The sequence below is a fragment of the Chelonia mydas genome, chromosome 9, assembly GCF_015237465.2.
Source record: "Chelonia mydas isolate rCheMyd1 chromosome 9, rCheMyd1.pri.v2, whole genome shotgun sequence".
NCBI lineage: Eukaryota > Metazoa > Chordata > Testudines > Cheloniidae > Chelonia > Chelonia mydas.
In genome coordinates this window covers 63812770-63832905 of record NC_057855.1, presented here as the reverse complement: position 1 = coordinate 63832905, position 20136 = coordinate 63812770, and the positions used below count along the sequence as shown (strand labels likewise).

The following is a 20136-nucleotide window of genomic DNA, read 5'->3' as shown; positions in this document are numbered from 1 at the left end:
TCAGGTTAGTTCCAAAACATGGAGCCCTGGTCCTGGGAGGGGAAGAAGGGTAGTGACGCAGCTGCAGGGCCCCCCTTTGGAGTGGGATGCCCAGATGGGCTAATCTGGGCTGGGATGCGACCATTCTGTTTCTACGGAACCTTTATTTTCATTCATGAATTTTGTATTTAAAGAAGAGGCCTACTGAGCTGCCATGCTTCCCCTAAGAGACAAGCCAGACCACTGTCCAAGCCAGTTACACCCTCACCAACCCCCTTGTGGTTTTTGTTCCCAGCCACCTGCCTCAGGTCATCCCATGAGACTTCATGGGCCCCACTGCTGTAGCTTCCCAATCCATAAAGCATTGTTCCACCCAACACCCCTGTGAGACAGGGCAGTGCTATTGTCCCCATTACCCAGGTGTGGAACTGAGCACAGAGATGAGGGCCCTGATCCACACAGGTATTTAGTCTTCAGTTGCACTTAAATCAGTGATTTAGAAGCATAAACACCTGTGTGGATCTGGGCCTAAGTGCCTAGGGCAAGGCCACACCGGGGCTCTGTGATGAAGCTGGGAATTGACCCTGGGTCTCCCAGACCAGTGCCCTAATACTGCCCCACCCTCCAGGTAGGATTGAAGTCCATATGCTACATGGAACAGCAGCTTGGTTGTGATGAGCCCTGGGTGGCCTCCACATGGAGGGCTCATCTCTCTCAGGACAATCTACCCATGTTTACAGTTTTTTTCTATGAAGGACAAAAATGTTTAGAACAAAAAAAAGTGACAGGGACACTGGGGGCAGAACAGCTGAGAAGACGTCCAGTCTAGTCGTCTGCAGGAGACCCCGGGAACTGTGGTGTATAGAACATACAGACACATCCACTGGTTCTCCTGGGCACGTATGAACACAGTTTTGTTTCCCCAGGCTCGCGGAGATGGAAAGCCAGAACTGTTCCTTGTTTAATGACAGCTTGTCCCCAGACGATAGCCTGTGAGTTGATGCATCTCTCTATATTTTGAGTGTATTTCTCTGCAAAGCTTGCATGGGGAGATATACTGAGGCTGGCTGTCTGGGGCATGTGAGAAGCTCCTCCTCTATTATCTGTCCTGCCCTATCTGTGGTGCATAGTCACCCTCTGTACCCAGGAGTTCGATTCCCCTGCTCTAAGCAATACAGAACCAGCCTCTCTTGTACAAAAACCCCTCCGTACAGCTGTTCCTTCCACTCGCGCTCCCATCGCTCAAGTTCCCTCACCGATCTCCTCCTGGTGTTTTGTGACAGGGATGAGGATCAGTACCTGTTGCGTCACTCCAGCCCAATCACAGACAGAGAGCTGGTGTGCAGCCCAAAGGTCGAGGACAGCCTAAACACAGAGGATAAGGGGGAGCTGGAGAGAATCCTGGCCCACTTAGAGGATGAGAACAGGTATGTGTGTGGCCAAAAGCCATGGCTAGAAGGTGAGACTGGGGTTGGTTCAAAGGGGAAAGGAGCCAGAGAAACACTGTCTTAGCCGGCTCACCAAGGGCTGGACGAGCAGGCAGGAGTTCAGAGAGGAGCGATGGAAACAATTGCAGGGGCTGGGGGGAATGACTGATGGAAGGGGATGGATACAGCACAATATGTCTAGCTTGACTGAGATGTGAGAACTGTCTGCAGGTGTTGGGAGGGGACGGGACACATCACAGAGCTGCATTGTTTAGCTCCAGTAAGTATAACTTGGAGTAATGGGGTGAAGTGGAGGAAGGGGACATGTAGGCTCACTAGTAATCAAACTTCTGGAGAGCAAGTGGTATTAAAGTGGCACAGTCTCCCGTGGGAAGTGGCAGGAGCCCTGTTATCTGAGACATGTAAAGCAAGACTGGAAAATATTCTGCAGGGAGCAGCTTTGTTCTGACCTAGGTACTAGCTGAACAAGCCATTGTAGGTCTCTTCTGTCTCCCATTTCTTTGATTTATCACCATTGCTGGGCAGCTATGGCCCAAGTACTGAGGAGCCATCTGCCAGGCGCAGAGCTAGGTTCAGAGGGAGGCTTATTTCCCAGAGCTGAGCTGTTTGTTTCCCACAAGTTTAGTTCATTGCTGACGTGTTTAAGAAACTGTTGGGAACTGGTACAGAACGAGGGGCAGGTATCGACTTGGTGCCAGGCAGAGAATTCAGGGGATGCTGAATCCTGAGCCCTCAGACAAACGTGGTGGTAAGGAATCAGCCCAGTGGGGCTTTCTTGGTGGCGGGTTGTCCATCCTGTGCCCACAGTTGCTGCTGGGGGCCAGTTCAGGGATTCCAGTCTTCTCCCCAGAGCTGGTGGAGTCACTGCTTGGATTCTGACTGTCCCTTCTGCAGGATCCTCCAAAGAGAGCTGAGACGTCTGAAATGGCAGCACGATGAAGCAGTGGAGTCCCCCACTGTGGCAGAAGGGTCTCCGGAATCAGCCCAAGAGCCACACAATGATGAGCTCCTGGCTGAAGCAAGGATCCTTCGGCAACACAAGAGCCGCCTGGAGACCCGAATGCAGATCCTGGAGGACCATAACAAGCAGCTGGAATCCCAGCTGCATCGCCTCAGAGAGTTGCTACTGCAGGTACCTCACAGGGATCAGATGGAGAGCATGGTGCAGAGTCCAGTATCTGAGAAGGCTTTGGTATGATGGGGCTGGGAGAGGAGCTGCAATACTGCGGGCAGGGAGGCTGATGTGGGCGGCAGGTTCTGGTAATGGATGTGCAGAAGGTTGCAGGCCAACGACAAGGAAGGAGGAACGTGGAACCAGGGAGCATCAGAAAACTTTTTTATGATGTCTCCTTTCTCTTTCCAGCCACCGACTGATTTGGACGTCAATGGCTCTGTGGCCTCTTCCTTGGCTTCCTCGCCCCATCCGTCGGAGGGAAGTCAGCCCAGGGAGAAGGAGCACAACACTCCTGAAACCGAAGCTGCAGGTGAGGCTCTGGAGTTGGATGTTAGATCTCTTGTGCCCCTTGCCAGCCCCGGTCACCTGCCTGGGGCCTCATCCCCATTCCCTGTGACATGCCAAGATATGGGTGGGTCATTGTGCTACAAGAAAGGCCCATTCATCTGCTGATCAAAGTGGAGAGCTGGAGTGTCCAGTGCACTCAGTCGCTCTGCTGTCACCAGCCCGTCACCTTCCTGGTCTGCCCTGCTATGAAACACAGATCTTTGCTTTCTAGGTTCTCCAGCCCTCTGTGTTATGAGCCGCCATGCACTGCCTAGCCCCATGAACAGGGCATCTGTCTGCAGTGCTGCCAGTCCCTGCCCTGTCTCCTGATCACACTGTCCTGCCTTGTGGATCTAGCCTACCTGGTATCCGTAAGGAGTTAAATCTCTGAAAAATGCCTATAATCACAGCTTTGCTTTTTCTCTACCCCTCCCCAGATGAGGTGGAGACGAGGGCACGGGATGTCAGTCTGTGTTTGGAGGACATCATGGAGAAACTGAGGAGTGCCTTCCCCAACTCCCAAGGTACTGGAGTGAAATCCCCTTCACTGGTTTCTTACTCCTCTCTAAAATGAGTGTCTTGCTTGGCTCAAAGGAAGCCCTAGCCCTCGTTCAGCCAATCCTGCAACAATTGGGTCCCAGCAGTCACGCACTGCCAAAGAGCTGCTTGGACTTGTGGTGGCATAGATTTCAGGGAGGAGGAGAAGGAATTCCCCCTAACTGTGGAAAAGCTCTGCAACTGCTAAGAACTGCAGCCTTTGGCCCAGGAGAGTGCAACCAGACATAGGGGCAGCCTTCTGCCCTGGAGAGAGACATCAGTCACGGGAGCCCTGTGCTCCAGATGGTTTCCACTGCTGCTGAAAAGGAACATACCTGACTCCATCAGGTTCCTGGTATCGCTAAATCTGATCACCTTGAACCAACTCCCCTCTCTCCATCCCAGCCTGGAGCCACTACCCATCACCATAATGAGGCGGCAAAGACCAGACCCCTTCACATATCTGAAGAAATCACTCATGTCCTCCTAGATACTCAGAAAAAGCCGATTCTCAGCTGGGAATGTTTAGTAGCTGGTGTTACTCTGAATGGCCCACTCTCTTCTCACAACACCGGCATGGTCTTTGGATAGGGCTTGGGATTTAGCACCTCTAACACTGGGCTATTGCTTGAGCAATGCCTCTTTAATAGCTACTGGACATGGCTGCTCTTTTAATCTCGTGTTATAGCTCCATAATCCTTCATGTGAACCTCCTTTCCTGCTCCAGTACAACAGACCAGGGGTTCCTGTGTGTGTGCTGGGGAGAACTTTCTGGCGAATCTCCCTCCACTCAGTTTATTGATGTGATAGTTCTAACCAAGGTGGCTTCCAAATTCCATCTCATGACCTCTTGACTTTTTTTTCAGGTGTGACCTCCCGTATCTAACACCTCCTGCGGGTAAGAGGCTTTGTCTAACCAGCTTCTTGGTTGCTTTCCTCCCACACCTCTCACCCTCTCACTCCTCCTGGGATGGGCTTCCCTCAGACCCCCTTGGGGGCACTCCAGTGGAGTGGCCTCCATGAAGTCCACCAACGTCACAAGATCTCAGGGGAACGGCTACTGGCCACGTGGGAATGTGACTGCAGGATCTGTGGAGTGCTGGCTGGAGCCATCCTGAATGAGGACCAGCCAGTTCCGACCCAAGTGTTCTGGGGTCTGGTTTTAAGGAACTCTATAAAGCATTCAAAAGAAACCCAGGAACTGAAACCCTGAGATGGTATTGAACATGAAACACAGGCAGAGACTTCCCCCTCCCTCGCTGGTCACAAACTGTCGCCCTCCTTGTAAGGAAAGGTAAGGTAAGGAAATCGCCTACAGGGGATGGCAGAGCCCAGCCCAGCCTTGACTCACTTCAGCTGTGTGGGCTGCTTCTGCTCCCAGACAGCCTCCTGCTGGGTGCCAGGCAGCCTAATGCTCCCGCAGCAACTGGACAGTAAACAGCCTCCGAGTATCTATTTTAATACCTTTTTTGTTAACTGCCAAAGGCTGCGAGTCTGACTAACTGAACTCTGTCAATTGCCTGGTACCCCGGGATCTCCAGGTCCAGGCTGGGGGTGCTTGCCTAGTGGGAACAGTGCAGGGAGGGCGAAGCGGGGAAGGGAGGAGTTAATAATACAGCTTCAGCCCAGCTAGTAGCCTTATCTGGAGAGGAGCTTTATAACAGAGAGCCTTAGCGTTTAATTTACCATATATATATATATATATATATATATATATATATATATATATATATATATATATATATATAAAAATGTACTTAAATACTATCATGGACTCACTCACGCATTAAATTCTAATACCTTGTTCAGTGATAATTTCCGCCTCACTCATTGGGTCTATTCTAGCATCTGCTTTTGAGAGGACAGTACCTTCTGTGCTATCATTTACTCTTACAACTCCCCATCAGAGGCATGGTTTGTGCTGCCCCTGGCCTAGAAACTCCCCCTAGGTGATCTCAGTGCAGTGGGATTGACTAGTGGCACTAGGATGCGAATCCAGGGTTCATTTCCCTTCCGAGCTGTCTGTCACTGTAACACCGGGGTCAGGGCTGGAACAACCTCCCCTCCCATAGTTATAATAAGGGGCCCCAGCTCCTCCCAGGATGGAAAATTAAACTAAATAAAACAGGTGGCCCCGATCTATCAGCTGAATCCCGACACATTGGCAATGGGGGATTATCCCAGCAACAAAGACGTGTGTCTAGTGGGTTCTTCGTATTCATCTCTCCTGAGGCCGTTAGAGACTTTAGCTCTGGTCCCCTGGCTGCTCACCGACTTTGTTATGCCCATTTGGCAATTCCATCCCATGCGGCAGGCTCTCCTCCATTTCATAGAATCACAGAATATCAGGGTTGGAAGGGACCTCAGGAGGTCATCTAGTCCAACTGCTTGCTCAAAGCAGGACCAATCCCCAATTAAATCATCCCAGCCAGGGCTTTGTCAAGCCTGACCTTAAAAACTTCTAAGGAAGGAGATTCCACCACCTCCCTAGGTAACGCATTCCAGTGTTTTACCATTTCTACGTCTGGTAGGTAAATGTGCTCCTTTTCTTCTAGGGTGTTGCAAGAGAAATGGGCAGGCTCACATCTCTTGGTGACACTTAGCCATTGTGATGTATCAGGACATGATGTTGTGAGGCAGTGGCACCGGCCAGAGCCATATCAGGAAGGAGATGGAGCTGTGCTCTGGTGAGCTCCATCATGCTTCTAAAAATCTCTCCCTCTTCATCTGGAGCTAGGGCCCCTAGACCATTTGCTGCAACCCAGGAAGCTGTTTGGTTTGGGAGCCCAGAGGGTACAACTGGGGTCTCTCCTTAAATGAGGGAACTATTTGGCATGGGGTGTGTGTGTGTGTGTGTGTGTACAAAACTTGTGTTGCAAGCATGCAGGATTGTGTTGTCTTGTAGCATAGCAATGTGTTCTCTGGAACACTTGGATCTGGAAGGCTCCAGAAAGTTGTCTGTCTGGGACAAAGTGTTATGGATGAGAAGACCGCAGAGCTGGGGGGCTGCAACATGTTCTCCAGTGGGGAAAGGTACCCTGGGAATGGGGTGGAATGTTCTATCTTGGTGGGGAGGGGCTGTGAGGTGCAAGGCAATAAGGTTGCAGTGTAATAGAGGCATAATAGGAAGTTTTATGAAGAACAGCGTGGAATGTCGTATGCAGACTACGTGTGTTAGGGTTGCTACATTCTCCAAAGGTGATGACATTAGGCATATTATATGGGGAGCTCATCACAGAACTCCACAGTCAAAATAACCTATGTTGTGGGGATCTGACTGCTGCAGCTGTGCATTGGAAAAGTTCTGGTTTGCTTTGTTGTTTGCTCTTGTGTATTGAAGGTGCTGAGAAGACTGTGGTGTTAGGACTGCAGTAGTGTATTGTGGCCTGGTAGAGTGGCTGCAGTGGGGTGGGTATAAGGTGCTTTAGAGTGCTGTGTTAGGTTTGAGGGAGTGCTCTGGTGTCTTGGAGGTTCTGTGTGATACTGACTTTGTGGTGGTATATTGTGTAATGTTGTGGATCTTGTTTGGTGCAGCATGTTGTGGATTATGAGGCTTGCTGTAGTACATTGTGCATAGGAGTTCCTGTGATCTGTGATGTTGTGTAGTAAAAGGTCCTGTGGATTTTGGTGTCTCTTCATAGCCCAGTGAATTGCTGTCCTGTGAGGTATATTGGAAGCACTGTAGATTGCTAGGATTGCTATAGCATGCTGTTTACTGGTGGCGCTGTGGATTGCGGTATTAAGCTTACTGTAGCATGTAGGGCAGTAGGGTTAATGTGTACTGAGTAGCCAAATGTGGTGACTTGTCCTGTGTTAGGGCAGCTGTAGAAGGCTGTGGATTGTGTGTGAGGAGCAACACAATGTTCTCTCAGTGCTGCCGCAATGGAAATTGCTGTGGCCCATTCTCTGCCAGGAATGTCGTCAGTGGGAGCACTGGAGCCACTCATGCGTGGGGATTGACCAGTCTAGTGGAGGAGCACGTGTCTCTGCAGAAACAGTCTTGCAAGTTCTGTGTTTGGGACCAGTGCAGAAGGCTCAGGCTGGGTAATGCTGCCGGAAGCTGGGGAGAGCTCTCATGGATGGGACTGCCTGAGACACAGACCCTGACAAAGTGAGAGCACCCTCTGTAGTTGCTGTTCCCCAGAGGAATTGCTGCTGGCTTTGCCCTTGGGAATCTCACCAACCCACATCAGGCTCCGTGCTGGTCCCCCTGGCTCCAGTCCATCAGGGAGGAGCAGCTTTGGATTCATCCAGACCAAACTGTTGCACTTCTCCCTCTAGGCAGAGGCTAGGAGAAAAGGAGAGGAAACCGCAATTGCACCCTCTCTAGCCTAGTCAGGCCCTAAGGGAGAGGAGCAAGTCAGACAGGTGGTGTTCACCTCATCTGCTTTACCACCATGCTTCACAGGCACAAACCACTTAGCCCTAGTGCTAGGAGAGCCGGGAAGGGTTTGTTCCTACCATGGCCTGTGGCTTCCAAGGGTGCCTGCCACATAGAGACCCAGGCGGAGTGCCCTGCTGCAGTGATGATTGGAACTACCCGTTATCAGCTGTGGGATGGGGCAGGAGATGGCTCCCTCTGCTAGCAAACTGGAGAAGGGCTAGCAGGGATATCGTTTTGCCTGTGGAAGGGTGAGACTGGGAAGTGGCTAAGAATGAGAGAGAAAGGCAAGATTCAGGCAAAGGCACCTCTAAAAGCACGGTCAGGAGTCGTTGCTTTTCCCTGCATGAAATCTCCCTTCTGAGGAGCAGAGGCCAGGGCCTGCTCATCTCCCCAACTGGTTTAGAGCAGTGGCTGGCATGATCAGTGACAGAGTTTAAGGCCAGAAGGGACCACTACCTCCTGTTTATCACAAGCCACCAACTCCCCAGCCCCCGCATACAAAACCCAGCAACTGGAATTAGGCCAAGTATCACAGGACACTAAACTATGACATGCCACAGGCAGAGGACAGAAGGACTGAGGTGCACCAGTGCCCGAGGCCCCTGGACTGTAAGGGAAATGATTAAACGAGACCCCCAGATAATCCTGGCAAGTGACCCATGCCCTCATGCTACAGAGGAAGATGGAAACACCCCAAAGGCACTGCCCATCTGAGCGCCTGGGTTAGTGTCTTAGTGTTCCATCTGAACACAAAACGATTGATAGTTATTGACAGTGCAATAAGCCCAGAGAGTGGGACCCCCTGCAGCTGAAGGGTCCCACTGCTTTACTAGACCCTCAACCCTGGGTGCTCCTTGGAGTCCCCTGTGCTCTGCCCTTGTTGAATACAAGTGTTCCTGGGCATTCCCCAGTCTCAGACCTATCTACAGCATTCTCCCTCTTCCCCTGCCCAGGCTTGGCTCCCCATCTCACGATGGCTCTGCGGCACTCCAGAGCTTTCTTTGCTGTGAGTGCTAATCTAGGCCCTGATTAAAACCACCTGATACACTAATGTAATTAGTGGGGGTTTTAGCTATAAAATGACAGGCCTCCATTTTCTCTTGTACCTCCTCTGAGCTCCTTCCCTTAATCACTGAGGCCTAGATCCTCAAAGGTATTTGGGCACCTAATTCCCATGTGTTAGGTGCCTAAATACCTTTGAGGCTCAGACCTGATTGCTTTGCCCTCTTTTGCTTTGGAAAGGGCAGCTGTAGAGAATCAGAGATCTCTCCCTGAGCTAGCTCTGCACTGTAAGTAAATATACAGCCAAGGCCAACCGGCCAAACCTCTAGGACGTTTTCTTTATAAGCAAAGATTGTATTGTGCATAAGTGAGTTCAGGATTTCTGTTAAAGCTGGGAAGGGAACAAATTAGTTAACTCTGGGTACTGTTTGCTGTGGTGCTGTCCTCACTGGCTTCTCTCTATTTCTGCTTTAGAAAAAGAGAATAAATTTGTATTTATATTGATACTTTAGCTGGTGCTTTGGCCTTGTTATTTCTGTTGTTTCCCCTCCCTCTCTCCCTGGGAAGCTGCCATTCTGGGCTTCCCTGTCTGCATCCCACTGCTAAGTGCCAGAGTATGGAAAGCAACTTCCCTCGGGACTGGAGTATGTTACTGCACAATCATCCATCCCCTCCTTTCTCTGCTCCCTTTATTGCAAGAACCTGGCACAGGATGCTCGGATGAGTGACCCACTGCTCAGATTCTTGTGGGTGGCTATGGTCCTACTCCAGACCAAATTTGCTAAGCTTACAAGTGGTGGTTTTCCTCTTTGCCAGTGCCACAAACTCACCCTGGAATCTGGAAGCAGAGCTCGCTTCTTCTTTGGCTCATGCATCATTGCCAGGACTAATGGCTCAGCAATGGGAACTTCATTAACAATTCTGTATATGAAATGAGGCCAGACCAGAATCCAGCTCCCTCTCCCAGGGCACTGCTGGCTCTGCAGGTGTGAATGTTTGTCATTAGCAGCAAGTAGTTAAGAGTCTGGATACACAAAGGGGCCACTACATAAAGGAGGTGCCTGTTTTTCCAGGCTGTTCTCTGATTATAGCTCAACTCTGTTCATGCATCCGCTGAAGTGAGCTGTAGCTCACAAAAGCTTGTGCTCAAATAAATTTGTTAGTCTCTAAGGTGCCATAGGTCCTCCTTTTCTTTTTGCGGATACAGACTAACACGGCTGCTACTCTGAAATCTGTTGACAAAATCTGCTCAATTTTTAAAAATAGCTAAAACCCATGGCTCTAGTTCTAAAGTCCCACGTTCCTAGCTTAGACGATTTTTCTTTGCCTGTTGTGTGGAAGAAGCTTACAAACGGGATCCCAAGTGCACGAGACAGGAAACCCTGGAAAGAGATTTCTCCTCCTCCTGCCAAACCCTCTCTGTCTCCCCACTCCAAAACACACTTTGGGCACTAGTGACTCCAGGATGGTATTTGTTTTACCTAGCCTTCTACTCTTTCAGCCACGAAACTGGCTTTTCAGTTGCCTTTAGCCTAACAGGTCCAGGCATATTGTCCTGAGAATCTCAACGTTCTTTACAAGCACTCCTGATTATGCCTCAACACCCCAAATGAGGGAATTAAGGCATAGATGAGCTGAAGGGCTTGCCCAAGGTCAGAGACAGGCTGACAGAACTCCTGGATTCTAGTCCTAGCACTAACTCCCAGTCTATCCCTCCCTCCCTTTTAATTTATAAGGGGCAGAAGCCAGGTCTCTGCTACTAATGGTGGAACAGCATGAGCTCTCAGCAGGCCTGGTTGTACTTCTACAGGGGCCTCCCCTGTTCCCTTCCCCAAGGCTCCTCCCATGGTCAGTTCAGTCACAGCATTTGGGAGCCCCCTCCCACCATATGAAAAAGGGGGAGCTGAACTGGGTCCTGACCTGCTGGTGCTGAACTCCAGTGCATACGGAGCTCTGGGCAGATCAGAGGCCTATAGACACTAATAACTTCCCCATCCTGCTTCCCACTCTGAATCCAGCCTCTGGTCCCATGGATTACACCAGTAAATGGGGATAATTTCCCCCCTTCTTGCCTGCTGCTCCCTATACACTCCTCCCCCACAACTCTGCCCTAAAGGCAAAGTGAAAACAGTGAGCTCCACCCCTTTCAGACAGGTTTCAGAGTGGTAGCCGTGTTAGTCTGTATCAGCAAAAGAATGAGGAGTCCTTGTGGCACCTTAGAGACTAACATATTTATCTGAGCACAAGCTTTGGTGGGCTAAAACCCACTTCATCGGATACATGCAGTGGAAAAATACAGTAGGAAGATAGATAGATATATAGATATATATATACACAGAGAGAGAGAGAGAACATGAAACAATGGGTATTGCCATACCAACTATAACGAGAGTGATCAGTCAAGAATTATAACATTCAAAAACCAGTCGGAGAACACTTCAATCTCCCTGGTCACTCGGTTACAGACCTAAAAGTCGCAATAATACAACAAAAAAACTTCAAAAACAGACTCCAATGAGAAACTGCTGAATTGGAATTAATCTGCAAACTGGACACCATTAAATTAGGCTTGAATAAAGACTGGGAGTGGATGGGTCATTACTGTTAGCCGATGGCCAGGGATGTTTGGTGAGGTGCCAGCTATGCCCGTTTATACCATCCGTGACTTTAACTGCTAGAGCTCAGAGCTCCTTCGCAGTGGGCAGCCAGGATTGACTGACAGGTGCCCCAAGAGTTTGCCCCGTGGAGGCGGCACAACTCAACGCTAGGCTCTTAGTACTCTCACCTAATGGCCAGGCTTTATAGCCAAAACGGCTGAGGTTCTTTAATTGTGTTGGCTGCTTTACAGTAAACCAGAGAAACAAGTCAGGCTTATGCACAATGGTTACCAAAATTTATTAAACTAGATTCTAATCATGTGGTTACAAAAATTGCTAGTGCCTACTTAGTTAAATGTAGAGATGTTACACACACAAACAAGTTACAAAAACTGAAGCCACAATCCCAAAGAAAGAAAACAAAGTATAGAGCTCTATTTCAAAATATGTGTACACTAAAGATAGGAGATCAGGTGTGGGTGCTTCTTACCCTCCTTGCATCTCTCGATTCCAGCGGTGCCAAGCCAGGATCGGTCACTCAATTCCGCGGAAAGACGAATAAGGGACAAGGCTTAGGGACCCTCTTAGCTGCAGAAGCCTTGGGAGGCTGTCACTTATCTGACCAGCAGATAGATAGTGAAAAGCACTCAAAAATCATGGTGCTGTAGGTCCCCTACTTATACCTCTGTACTCCTTTATTCTCTTTCTCCTTTCTATGCTAAATTGGGGCTGGTCTGTCGGGGTGACGCCAGCTCTCGCAAGAGTAGTTCACACTTGCAAGGGAGAAACAATAAGTTTCGACTACTGGACACTTCTTTTATCAGGGTAAATATTTTCCCACCTAGGATGTTGGTGTGTGTGCATCATGCTGTTTTAGTAAGGGCTAAGAGCCATGTCTGTCACAGGGCCTCTGCCTGCTGTGAGCCTAATCGTTGTATACGTTCCCAGAGGCACATTGTAGCAGCACACCTGTGCTTCTCACAGCTTCAAAGGCTGTGCTGGAGTGCCCTGGTGTTTTGGCTCCCGTGTGTTTCCAGCAATGCTGGTCTGAGGGGGGGGGGGGGGCTGGCTGTCTGGCTACAATTACACAAAGTAAAACTATTTCCCCATGCTTATTTCCCGCCCCCCCCCGTTACTCAAACCTTCTTCTCAACTGTTGGAAATGGGCCATCCTGATTATCACTACAAAAGGTTTTTTTTCTCCTGCTGATAATAGCTCACCTTAACTGATCGCTCTCGTTATAGTTGGTATGGCAACCCATATTGTTTCATTGTGTGTGTGTGTGTGTGTGTTTTCCTACTGTATTTTCCACTGCATGAATCTGATGAAGTGGGTTTAGCCCACAAAAGGTTATGCTCAAATAAATGTGTTAGTCTTTAAGGTGCCACAAGTACTCCTGTTCTTTTTTCCCTTTCAGACAGTGAGCTCTGGGGGGCGGATGGCCTTGCTCCTGTCTGTGTTTTAATAAATAACCCCCTCCTGGGGCTGGTTGGGAGGCTGGGACAAAGGGGAGATCCATGCAGGGAAAGTAAAGCTTTTCAGGGGCCAGCAGTGTTCTTGGTCTCCGGGGCAGCCTAGGAGCCTGCTGGCTCAGAGACACCAATCATAGCTGGGAAAGAATCCTACCAGAGCCTTGCCAGGAACACACTTTATTTCTCAGGGAGCAAGCTCAGCAGCAGGAAGCATTACAGGGGTTAGCACTGCTGACTCAGCACAGGGTGAGCACAGGCTCAAACACGGAGCACAGGGCAGGCTGGGAGAGCAGGTGCATGAGGTGTCGGGCCGATTTATGAAGCAGCAGGTCGAGTCTAACTACTCGCAGAGCAACCCAGCTGGACCTGCTAGTCCCTCACATCTCAGCCTGGCCCTGGGCCCCCTGTATAGCACTTCCCTCCCTGGGCTCTCTGCTGTCCTGCACTACACTGATAGTGGCTGGGACCCTTTGCCCACCTCTCTTTGCCTGCCTAGGCAGCCCTCGTGAGCAGCAGCATTGTCCCTCAGCGCTGACCTCCCTCCAGTGTGTTAGCAAGGAAGCAACTTGTACTTCTCAACATTCATCTCAAAGCAGCCTGCTGTTCTCTGCGCCAGGCCCAACCCCTTCCCCCGAGCTCTGCCCTGCTGCTTTCATGCTGGAGCATCCTTCTGCTCTCCCTCCCCATTCTTCATCTGCCTCTGAGCTCCTTTCTCTGGCTCCTGCCCCATGACTCTCCCTGGCATTCTCTTCTCCAAGGCCTCTCTCTAGTGGTCCCTTCTGGCCTTGAATGCTATGAGACCCTGCCGCACAATCACCTTGGCTTGTTCTTTCCGTCTCTGCTCTGGAAAATCCTTCTCCAAGGCCTGTCTCCTCTGTCCCCAAGTTTCCTTGGCCTCTCCCTGCTCCATCAACCCCAGAATTCCCTTGGTCTGTTCCTTCCCCTAGCTCTTCCCTCTCTGCTTCTATGTTCCCTTCTCCCGATCCTGTCTCCTCCATCCCGCCATCGACCCTAGAATTCCCTTGGTCTGTTCCTTCCCCTGGCTCTTCCTTCTCTGCTTCTATGTTCCCTTCTCCCGATCCTGTCTCCTCCATCCCGCCATCGACCCCAGAATTCCCTTGGTCTGGTCCTTTCCCTGGCTCTTCCCTCTCTGCTTCTATGTTCCCTTCTCCCGATCCTGTCTCCTCCATCCCGCCATCGACCCCAGAATTCCCTTGGTCTGTTCCTTCCCCTGGCTCTTCCTTCTCTGCTTCTATGTTCCCTTCTCCCAATCCTGTCTCCTCCATCCCGCCATCGACCCCAGAATTCCCTTGGTCTGTTCCTTCCCCTGGCTCTTCCCTCTCTGCTTCTATGTTCCCTTCTCCCAATCCTGTCTCCTCCATCCCGCCATCGACCCCAGAATTCCCTTGGTCTGTTCCTTCCCCTGGCTCTTCCTTCTCTGCTTCTATGTTCCCTTCTCCCGATCCTGTCTCCTCCATCCCACCATCGACCCCAGAATTCCCTTGGTCTGTTCCTTCCCCTGGCTCTTCCCTCTCTGCTTCTATGTTCCCTTCTCCCGATCCTGTCTCCTCCATCCCGCCATCGACCCCAGAATTCCCTTGGTCTGGTCCTTTCCCTGGTTCTTCCCTCTCTGCTCTGGCACTCTCTTCCCCAAGTCCTGTCTCTGCCCCAGACTCTCCCAGGGCTTGTTCCCTCTTTGCCTGTGTGTTCTCTTCTCCAAGTCCTGTCTCTCTGGTACCCGCCTCTGCTCCAGAAATCCTTTGGTCTTGTTCTTCCTCCCTAGCTGTGGAGCTCTCTGTTCCCAGTCCTGTCTCCTCTCTATTTTCCCCAGAATCTCCTCCCTCCTGCCTGCCAACTCCAGCATTCCCATCTCCTCCCCACTGCCCCTTCCCTTCTGTTGCCCCTTTGAGCTGAGGCTGCTGGAAGAGGCCCTGGTATCTCTGCCGATCTTCCACATGTTTTTCTCTCATCCTCTCCCCCAACAGCCTCAGCTCTTTCTTCACAGCTGCTGCCAGTGACGGGTCCAGTTGAGCCACCCTCAGGAAGTCTTCTCGCGCCGCCTCCTCATTCCAGACAGCAGCATGGGCCTTTGCGCGCTTGAAGTAAGCCTTCACGTTCTCTGTCAAGTGCAGAGAAGCATGGGGTTATTTCCTTTCCTCTCTCACCCTGCTCGGCCATCACGTGCCACTGTCTTGCCTGCAGAAGAGGGCTACAGGAGCCACCTGCTGCAGGTGCTGAGTGTCCCAAAGGGGCTGTACCAGAGCAAAGATCTAGGCCCCGCTCCCTCCTACAGCAATCGCAGCAGGGCGTTGTAGTACTACACCGCTCTACAGCTTGGCTCCCATTGAATTCACTGCTACACAGTAGGATTCCAATGTAGGAACTGCCAGAGCACCCATTTAGTCCTGTGTCAGTGTCTGGCCAGTACGGCTGCTTCCCAGGAAGGTGCAAGAAAGCTCGGAGGGGACAAGTAAAGCATAGCTTGCCCACTGGGGGGTGTTTCTTAGTAGCCCCTGTCAACCGCCAGTTTGCTCATGGCCTGAAGCGTGAAGGTTTCATAGCCTAACTGGAGATGTTCTCATCGTCCAAGTCTGGCTTCTGTAATCTTACTAAGCTCTAGGCCTGCGGATCTAGTGGCAGTGAGTGGCACAGGATGTTACACCTGGTGTGACAATATTCCCTTTCCACGACAGAGTTCTCACAAGGGGAAAGCAGCAGATGAGAGAGATTGGAAAACACCCAGTGACCAACCCAAACTCTCAGCCAGAGTGAAGGCTATCAGCCTATTCCTGAGTCTGCCACTCTGCACTAGCATGTCTGCTTGCATCACTGACTCTGCCTTCTATGGACCTAGTTCAAGCTGTGCTCCGGCTGGGTTTGAATTCCATGGAAAGCAATACTCCTCCAGTTAGCAGGTCCGCCCCTGAAACGCTTTCTGGACGTAAATGTAAGTGCTGGAGGAAGGGAGCAGAAGCCATCGAAGGGAGCAGCTGAAAACAAACTCTCAGGGGACTGGCAGCAGGGAGGAAGCCCCTAGGGGACTGGCAGCAGGGAGGAAGCCCCTAGGGGACTGGCAGCAGGGAGGAAGCCCCTGCGTGACAGGAGCGCTGGGTGCAGAGTCTCATGAGAACAAGAGCCCCTCTCTGGGAGCTTAGTGGAAGGTTGGACAGGCCAGTGGGACAATTACCATTGTTCTTCTGGAGGAGGTCGGTGGTGTGCTCTAAGACCTCATAGTACTCCCCCAGCTCCAGCTGACACTGGCAGTAATTCAGCACAAGGGGCGTGATGAGTTTCTCCAGGCTCAACCAATCTTCAGCCCAGGGCTTCTCCTGTTCACAAAACCAGCAACGTGCAGCGTGAAAACACTAGACCCCTCTGCCTGGGCAGAGAACTCTCAAAGGGACAGAGCGCCTGTAGCCAGGAAAGAGACAGAGTGCGTCCTGTGGGGGCTTTGCAGGCAAGCTGTGGTAAATGGAGGGCAGTAGCTACCCTTGAAGTGAAACAGTCAGCATGGAGCGTGCTTGCTGGGAGCACCCCAGTGCATGCATGACCTTAAGCCATCTGGCTGAGTATGCCGTTCAAAGAGCCGCTGCTGGAGCTCTCTGGCTCCTCTCCTTGCTGGAGGCCACAGCCCAGAAGTGGCCTTTCCCAGCTACTTGCTTTCATTTAGTTTGCAGGACTTTGTACCCTGAAAACATCACCACGAAGGCCTAGGAGTGCAGGTTCTCCCAGCCGCAGGGATCCCCGGTGCGAGCACAGCGACAGGCAGGTGTGACTGTTGTTGTCTTAGGAATCATATTGGCTGCTGATGGGGGGCACTGCAGCCAGCTCACTGCTGCATGCCGGGCCTGTGTAGACGGTACGGGCTCAGCAGAGGAGGGAAGTGGTGCTAGGCATGACGTAACAATGCTGTGGGGTTGGGCACAAGAAGCCAGAGCAGGAGGTGGCTGTCCCTGCTCCAGCTGAGTGCTGACCCGCCGCCCAACCCAGCCGCCCCCACCCCGCCCCATTTGCGGTGTCCAGCGGGCGGGGTGGCTCTCACCTTGGCCTGGACGTTCCGCAGGCAGATGACTGCTTCCTGATACTTCGCCGCTGCTTCCTGGTACCTCTTGAGCAGGACCAGCCGGTTGCCCTCACTGTGCAACACGGGCACCGCCGACAGCTTCTCCTCTTTGTTCATGGCCCAGGTATCCCGTTTATAGGACGAGGGATCGTCCACCTGGTGTGTGTGGGCGGGGAACAGACCTTCACACTGCTGGCCATGTACGCTCCTCAGACCACACCCAGGAGAGCTGGACCCAGGAGAGCTGGGCCCAGGGCTCCCCTCTGCCCCAGAGGGACTACCAGCCCAGGCTGTGCCACGCTGAGCATTGCCACTTAGAACAGGCTGCTGTGGTCTGTCCTGACTCTGCTCTCGCTCACCCCAATTGCCTTTCCTCCCCCGACCCGGGCCTTACTTTGAAAAGCTCCATGATGAAGATGAGAGGCTGGGGGTCCCTCTGCAGCTCATCCAGGTCCGCATAGCCCGTGCTGTGGTAGTCGAACATGTTCCCCATCCCACAGCGGTGCTTCTGCCCCTCCAAGGGGTCCTTGCCCTCCGCAATCCTCCTCATGCCCTTGGAGACCAGCGCGTACATGCCTGTGTGCTGAAACATGGGGGGTGGGGGGGAGGCGGTGCCTTGGTTCAAGCACATGTACAAAACATTCCCCCTAGCCTGGAGGCCAGTGAGAGCAGATGCGGTGAGATGGTAATAGGAGGCACTTGCTCTCAGCAGGGAGGAAGTGGGGTTAAACCCCCTGCTTAAGGCCTGGGACCTGGCATCTGGGTTAGGTATTCAGACAGCAGGGCCAGGAATACTGTAAAAGCAGCCGCCTGCTACAGCAGAAATAAATGGCTCCTCTCCCTACAGGGCTGAGCTGGGGCTTTTCAGTCTGTCCTAGAGTTAGAACCTGCACCCACTAAACCTCAGGAATAAAAGGACTTGGTGAGGGAAGACATGCTGCTGGACTGAGCAGCCCAGTGCTCCAGCTCCCAGTGGGGGCAGGACGTGTGTGTATGCCAGCGCCCGAGCGATCCTGCCCAGAATGTACCTGTGGGCTGTGCACACGTCTAAGTGTTGGTACCTGTGTGTGTTTTGGTGTCAACGCGTTGAGCATGCACTGTGTGTGTGTGTGTGTGTATATCAGTGTCTGAAATCTCGGTGTTCCCAGCCAGAGGGGGTGTCACTCACAATAGCATCACACCAGAACTCCGCCACTTCTCCGATCCTCATGGAGGTTAGCAAGGTCTCCCACACCTCAATTTTGAACAGCTTCCCCACGATGATCTCCATGGGGATGCCAGCCTGCCGACTGTCGTCTATCACCGTGCGCTCAAAATCGTCTTTTAGCGTCTGAAAGTGGAATGTGAGCTGCACCAAAGAGAGACAAGTGCAGAGTGGGTCAGCTGCAAGCGTGACAGTGTGGGATCAGGTCACTGGAGTAGTAAGTAGCCTTCTCTCCCTCCCCTCTCCACCCTGAATCTTGGCTCCATCCCACCCTTGGGTCACTGAGAAGGGGTGACCATGACCCCAGCTTAGTGTTAGTTCACTCAGCTGCTCTCATGGGGTGAAGGGATAGGCCTCAGAGGCACTCCACCATCTGCTGTTTATTCATATTATATACAGCTGCTCTCTGCCAATACCCCTTTTTAATCCCACTCAAATAGGGCTCCAGTAGAGTGAACTTCCTCACAGCAGTGCCCTGCAAATATAGCATGCAAACTTCATAGCAGGGTTATTGCAAGCGAACCACAAAGAAACCCTTAGGTCCCACTGCTAGAGGCTTAGAACGCTGGCTATATGTACACACACACAAATGGCACCACATTACTCCCATTATCTGCTCCCTACATATATCCCTTAGCTGTGGATGTCACTGGCAAGCGCCTTTGTTTCTTCTGTCTGCTGTGCTAACGTGGCTCCAGAAGCCTGAGCTGGATTACAGCGTACAAAGCTGTCAGCTGGATTCCGGTGGCAGAACCTATTAGTGCTGTTGATGAAGGAGGCAGACAGAACACAGCTGGAATCTCAACGCCTGCAGCTCTGGCAGTTAAAAAAACCTGCCACCAGGTAAACTCAGCTAATTTGATCTGGACTCAATGAGAAAAGAAATCAGCTGTTTTTATTTTTAGAGTCACTTCTGACTATGGGTGCTTTTAAATGAGACACACATGCACAGAGGATTTCAGTAATAAGGGCTCTGAGTCACCATCTACAGCCGGAGAGCCTGGGAGGCAGCTGCTGGGGAACCCAATACTGGCTGTCATTCGAGGGCATGGGCTAACATCTGACCTGCTCTATCCCTGCTCAGCCAGTTTGAGATGCTTGTTGCGGGTAGTTACCTTGCTCCCATCTTTGAATTGCGGCAGCTCCCCACGGCCTCCATGTAAAATCTTTTTCTTGACTCCTTCCATGTTAAGCAGGTACATTTCATCCATGCTGAAGCTGTTGGTAGATCTCCCTCCTCCCCTCTTCGGTTGCTGGTCACACCCACTGTTGTTCTCTCTCTTCCTGGACCTGAGTGTTTCTTCGTTTCTTGTCCGTTGGGATGAGTTTTCTTCCTCCTGTGGCTCATCTAACAGTCTTTAGCTACTGCATCCTGGCTTAAAGCTGCCCACCCTCAATGAGGCAGAGACTGCACTGCCCCCTGAAGCCTTTTCTCCCTGGACTTCCCCTCGGTGGAGTTCTGCCCTTCAGGAGCAGAGAGAACTGTGCTGTACGGTAACCACCTTAAAGAGCCAGAGTGGCCCTGTTGTCTGCTATACTTCCTTACCCCTCTGTCTTCCCCTGTGGTACAGAAGACCCTCCCACCCAACACTCTGTGATGCATTCTGACAACTGCTGACTGGACTGCCTTTCTAATCCCCTGCCAGGTTAATCTAGGATTGGTCTCCCTAATCTACCGGGGATTAGAGAAAGCTCCCACCTCACAAGGGCTCTACCCAGTATGGGGTGGGAATCCCCCATACTGACAGCACAGTAGCAGCTTCCCACTTTTCCCTTGGGAGGGTCCCTCTTGTACCTAGCTCGCCCTCTGAGTGAGAAGGCAAGGCTGCTGCAGTACCCCACCACATTTACATTGACAAGCTCCAGGGAGCTCTACTGCCATCAGTCTCCAGCTGGCAAAGGGACAGTGCCAGTCACAGCACAACTCTGAGGAAATGAGCATTACAGG

The 20136-nt window shown here is 51.6% G+C and overlaps 2 protein-coding genes and 1 long non-coding RNA gene across 5 annotated transcripts in view; 1 reads left to right on the top strand and 2 right to left on the bottom strand.

The window, feature by feature from the left end:
• Nucleotides 1–6329, top strand: part of DRP2 (dystrophin related protein 2) — a 49558-nt gene extending 43229 nt beyond the window's left edge. For 2 of the 3 annotated variants that reach the window (XM_043522211.1, XM_037908709.2), the window contains exons 19-23: nt 906–971; nt 1263–1406; nt 2322–2559; nt 2791–2911; nt 3366–3502. In XM_043522211.1, the coding sequence (XP_043378146.1) occupies nt 906–971; nt 1263–1406; nt 2322–2559; nt 2791–2911; nt 3366–3502 (706 nt within the window). Of the gene's footprint in view, nt 1–905; nt 972–1262; nt 1407–2321; nt 2560–2790; nt 2912–3365; nt 3503–4331 lie in introns of those variants that run through there. The other variant, XM_007063920.3, reaches the window with a different exon arrangement.
• On the bottom strand, nt 6298–8960 carry LOC122461632. The gene is made up of 3 exons (XR_006283651.1): nt 8769–8960; nt 7927–8114; nt 6298–7753 (listed from the first exon to the last, which is right to left on the bottom strand). It is a non-coding gene; the product is annotated as an uncharacterized LOC122461632 (long non-coding RNA).
• Nucleotides 8961–13589: 4629 nt separating this feature from the next.
• Nucleotides 13590–20012, bottom strand: LOC102936669. Its single transcript, XM_037909773.2, is given in 7 exon segments — nt 13590–13755; nt 13758–15040; nt 16109–16250; nt 16964–17140; nt 17379–17567; nt 18153–18332; nt 19304–20012. Coding segments are annotated over 7 exon segments (2088 nt in total). The 5' UTR covers nt 19400–20012; the 3' UTR covers nt 13590–13734.
• Nucleotides 20013–20136: the final 124 nt, after the last annotated feature.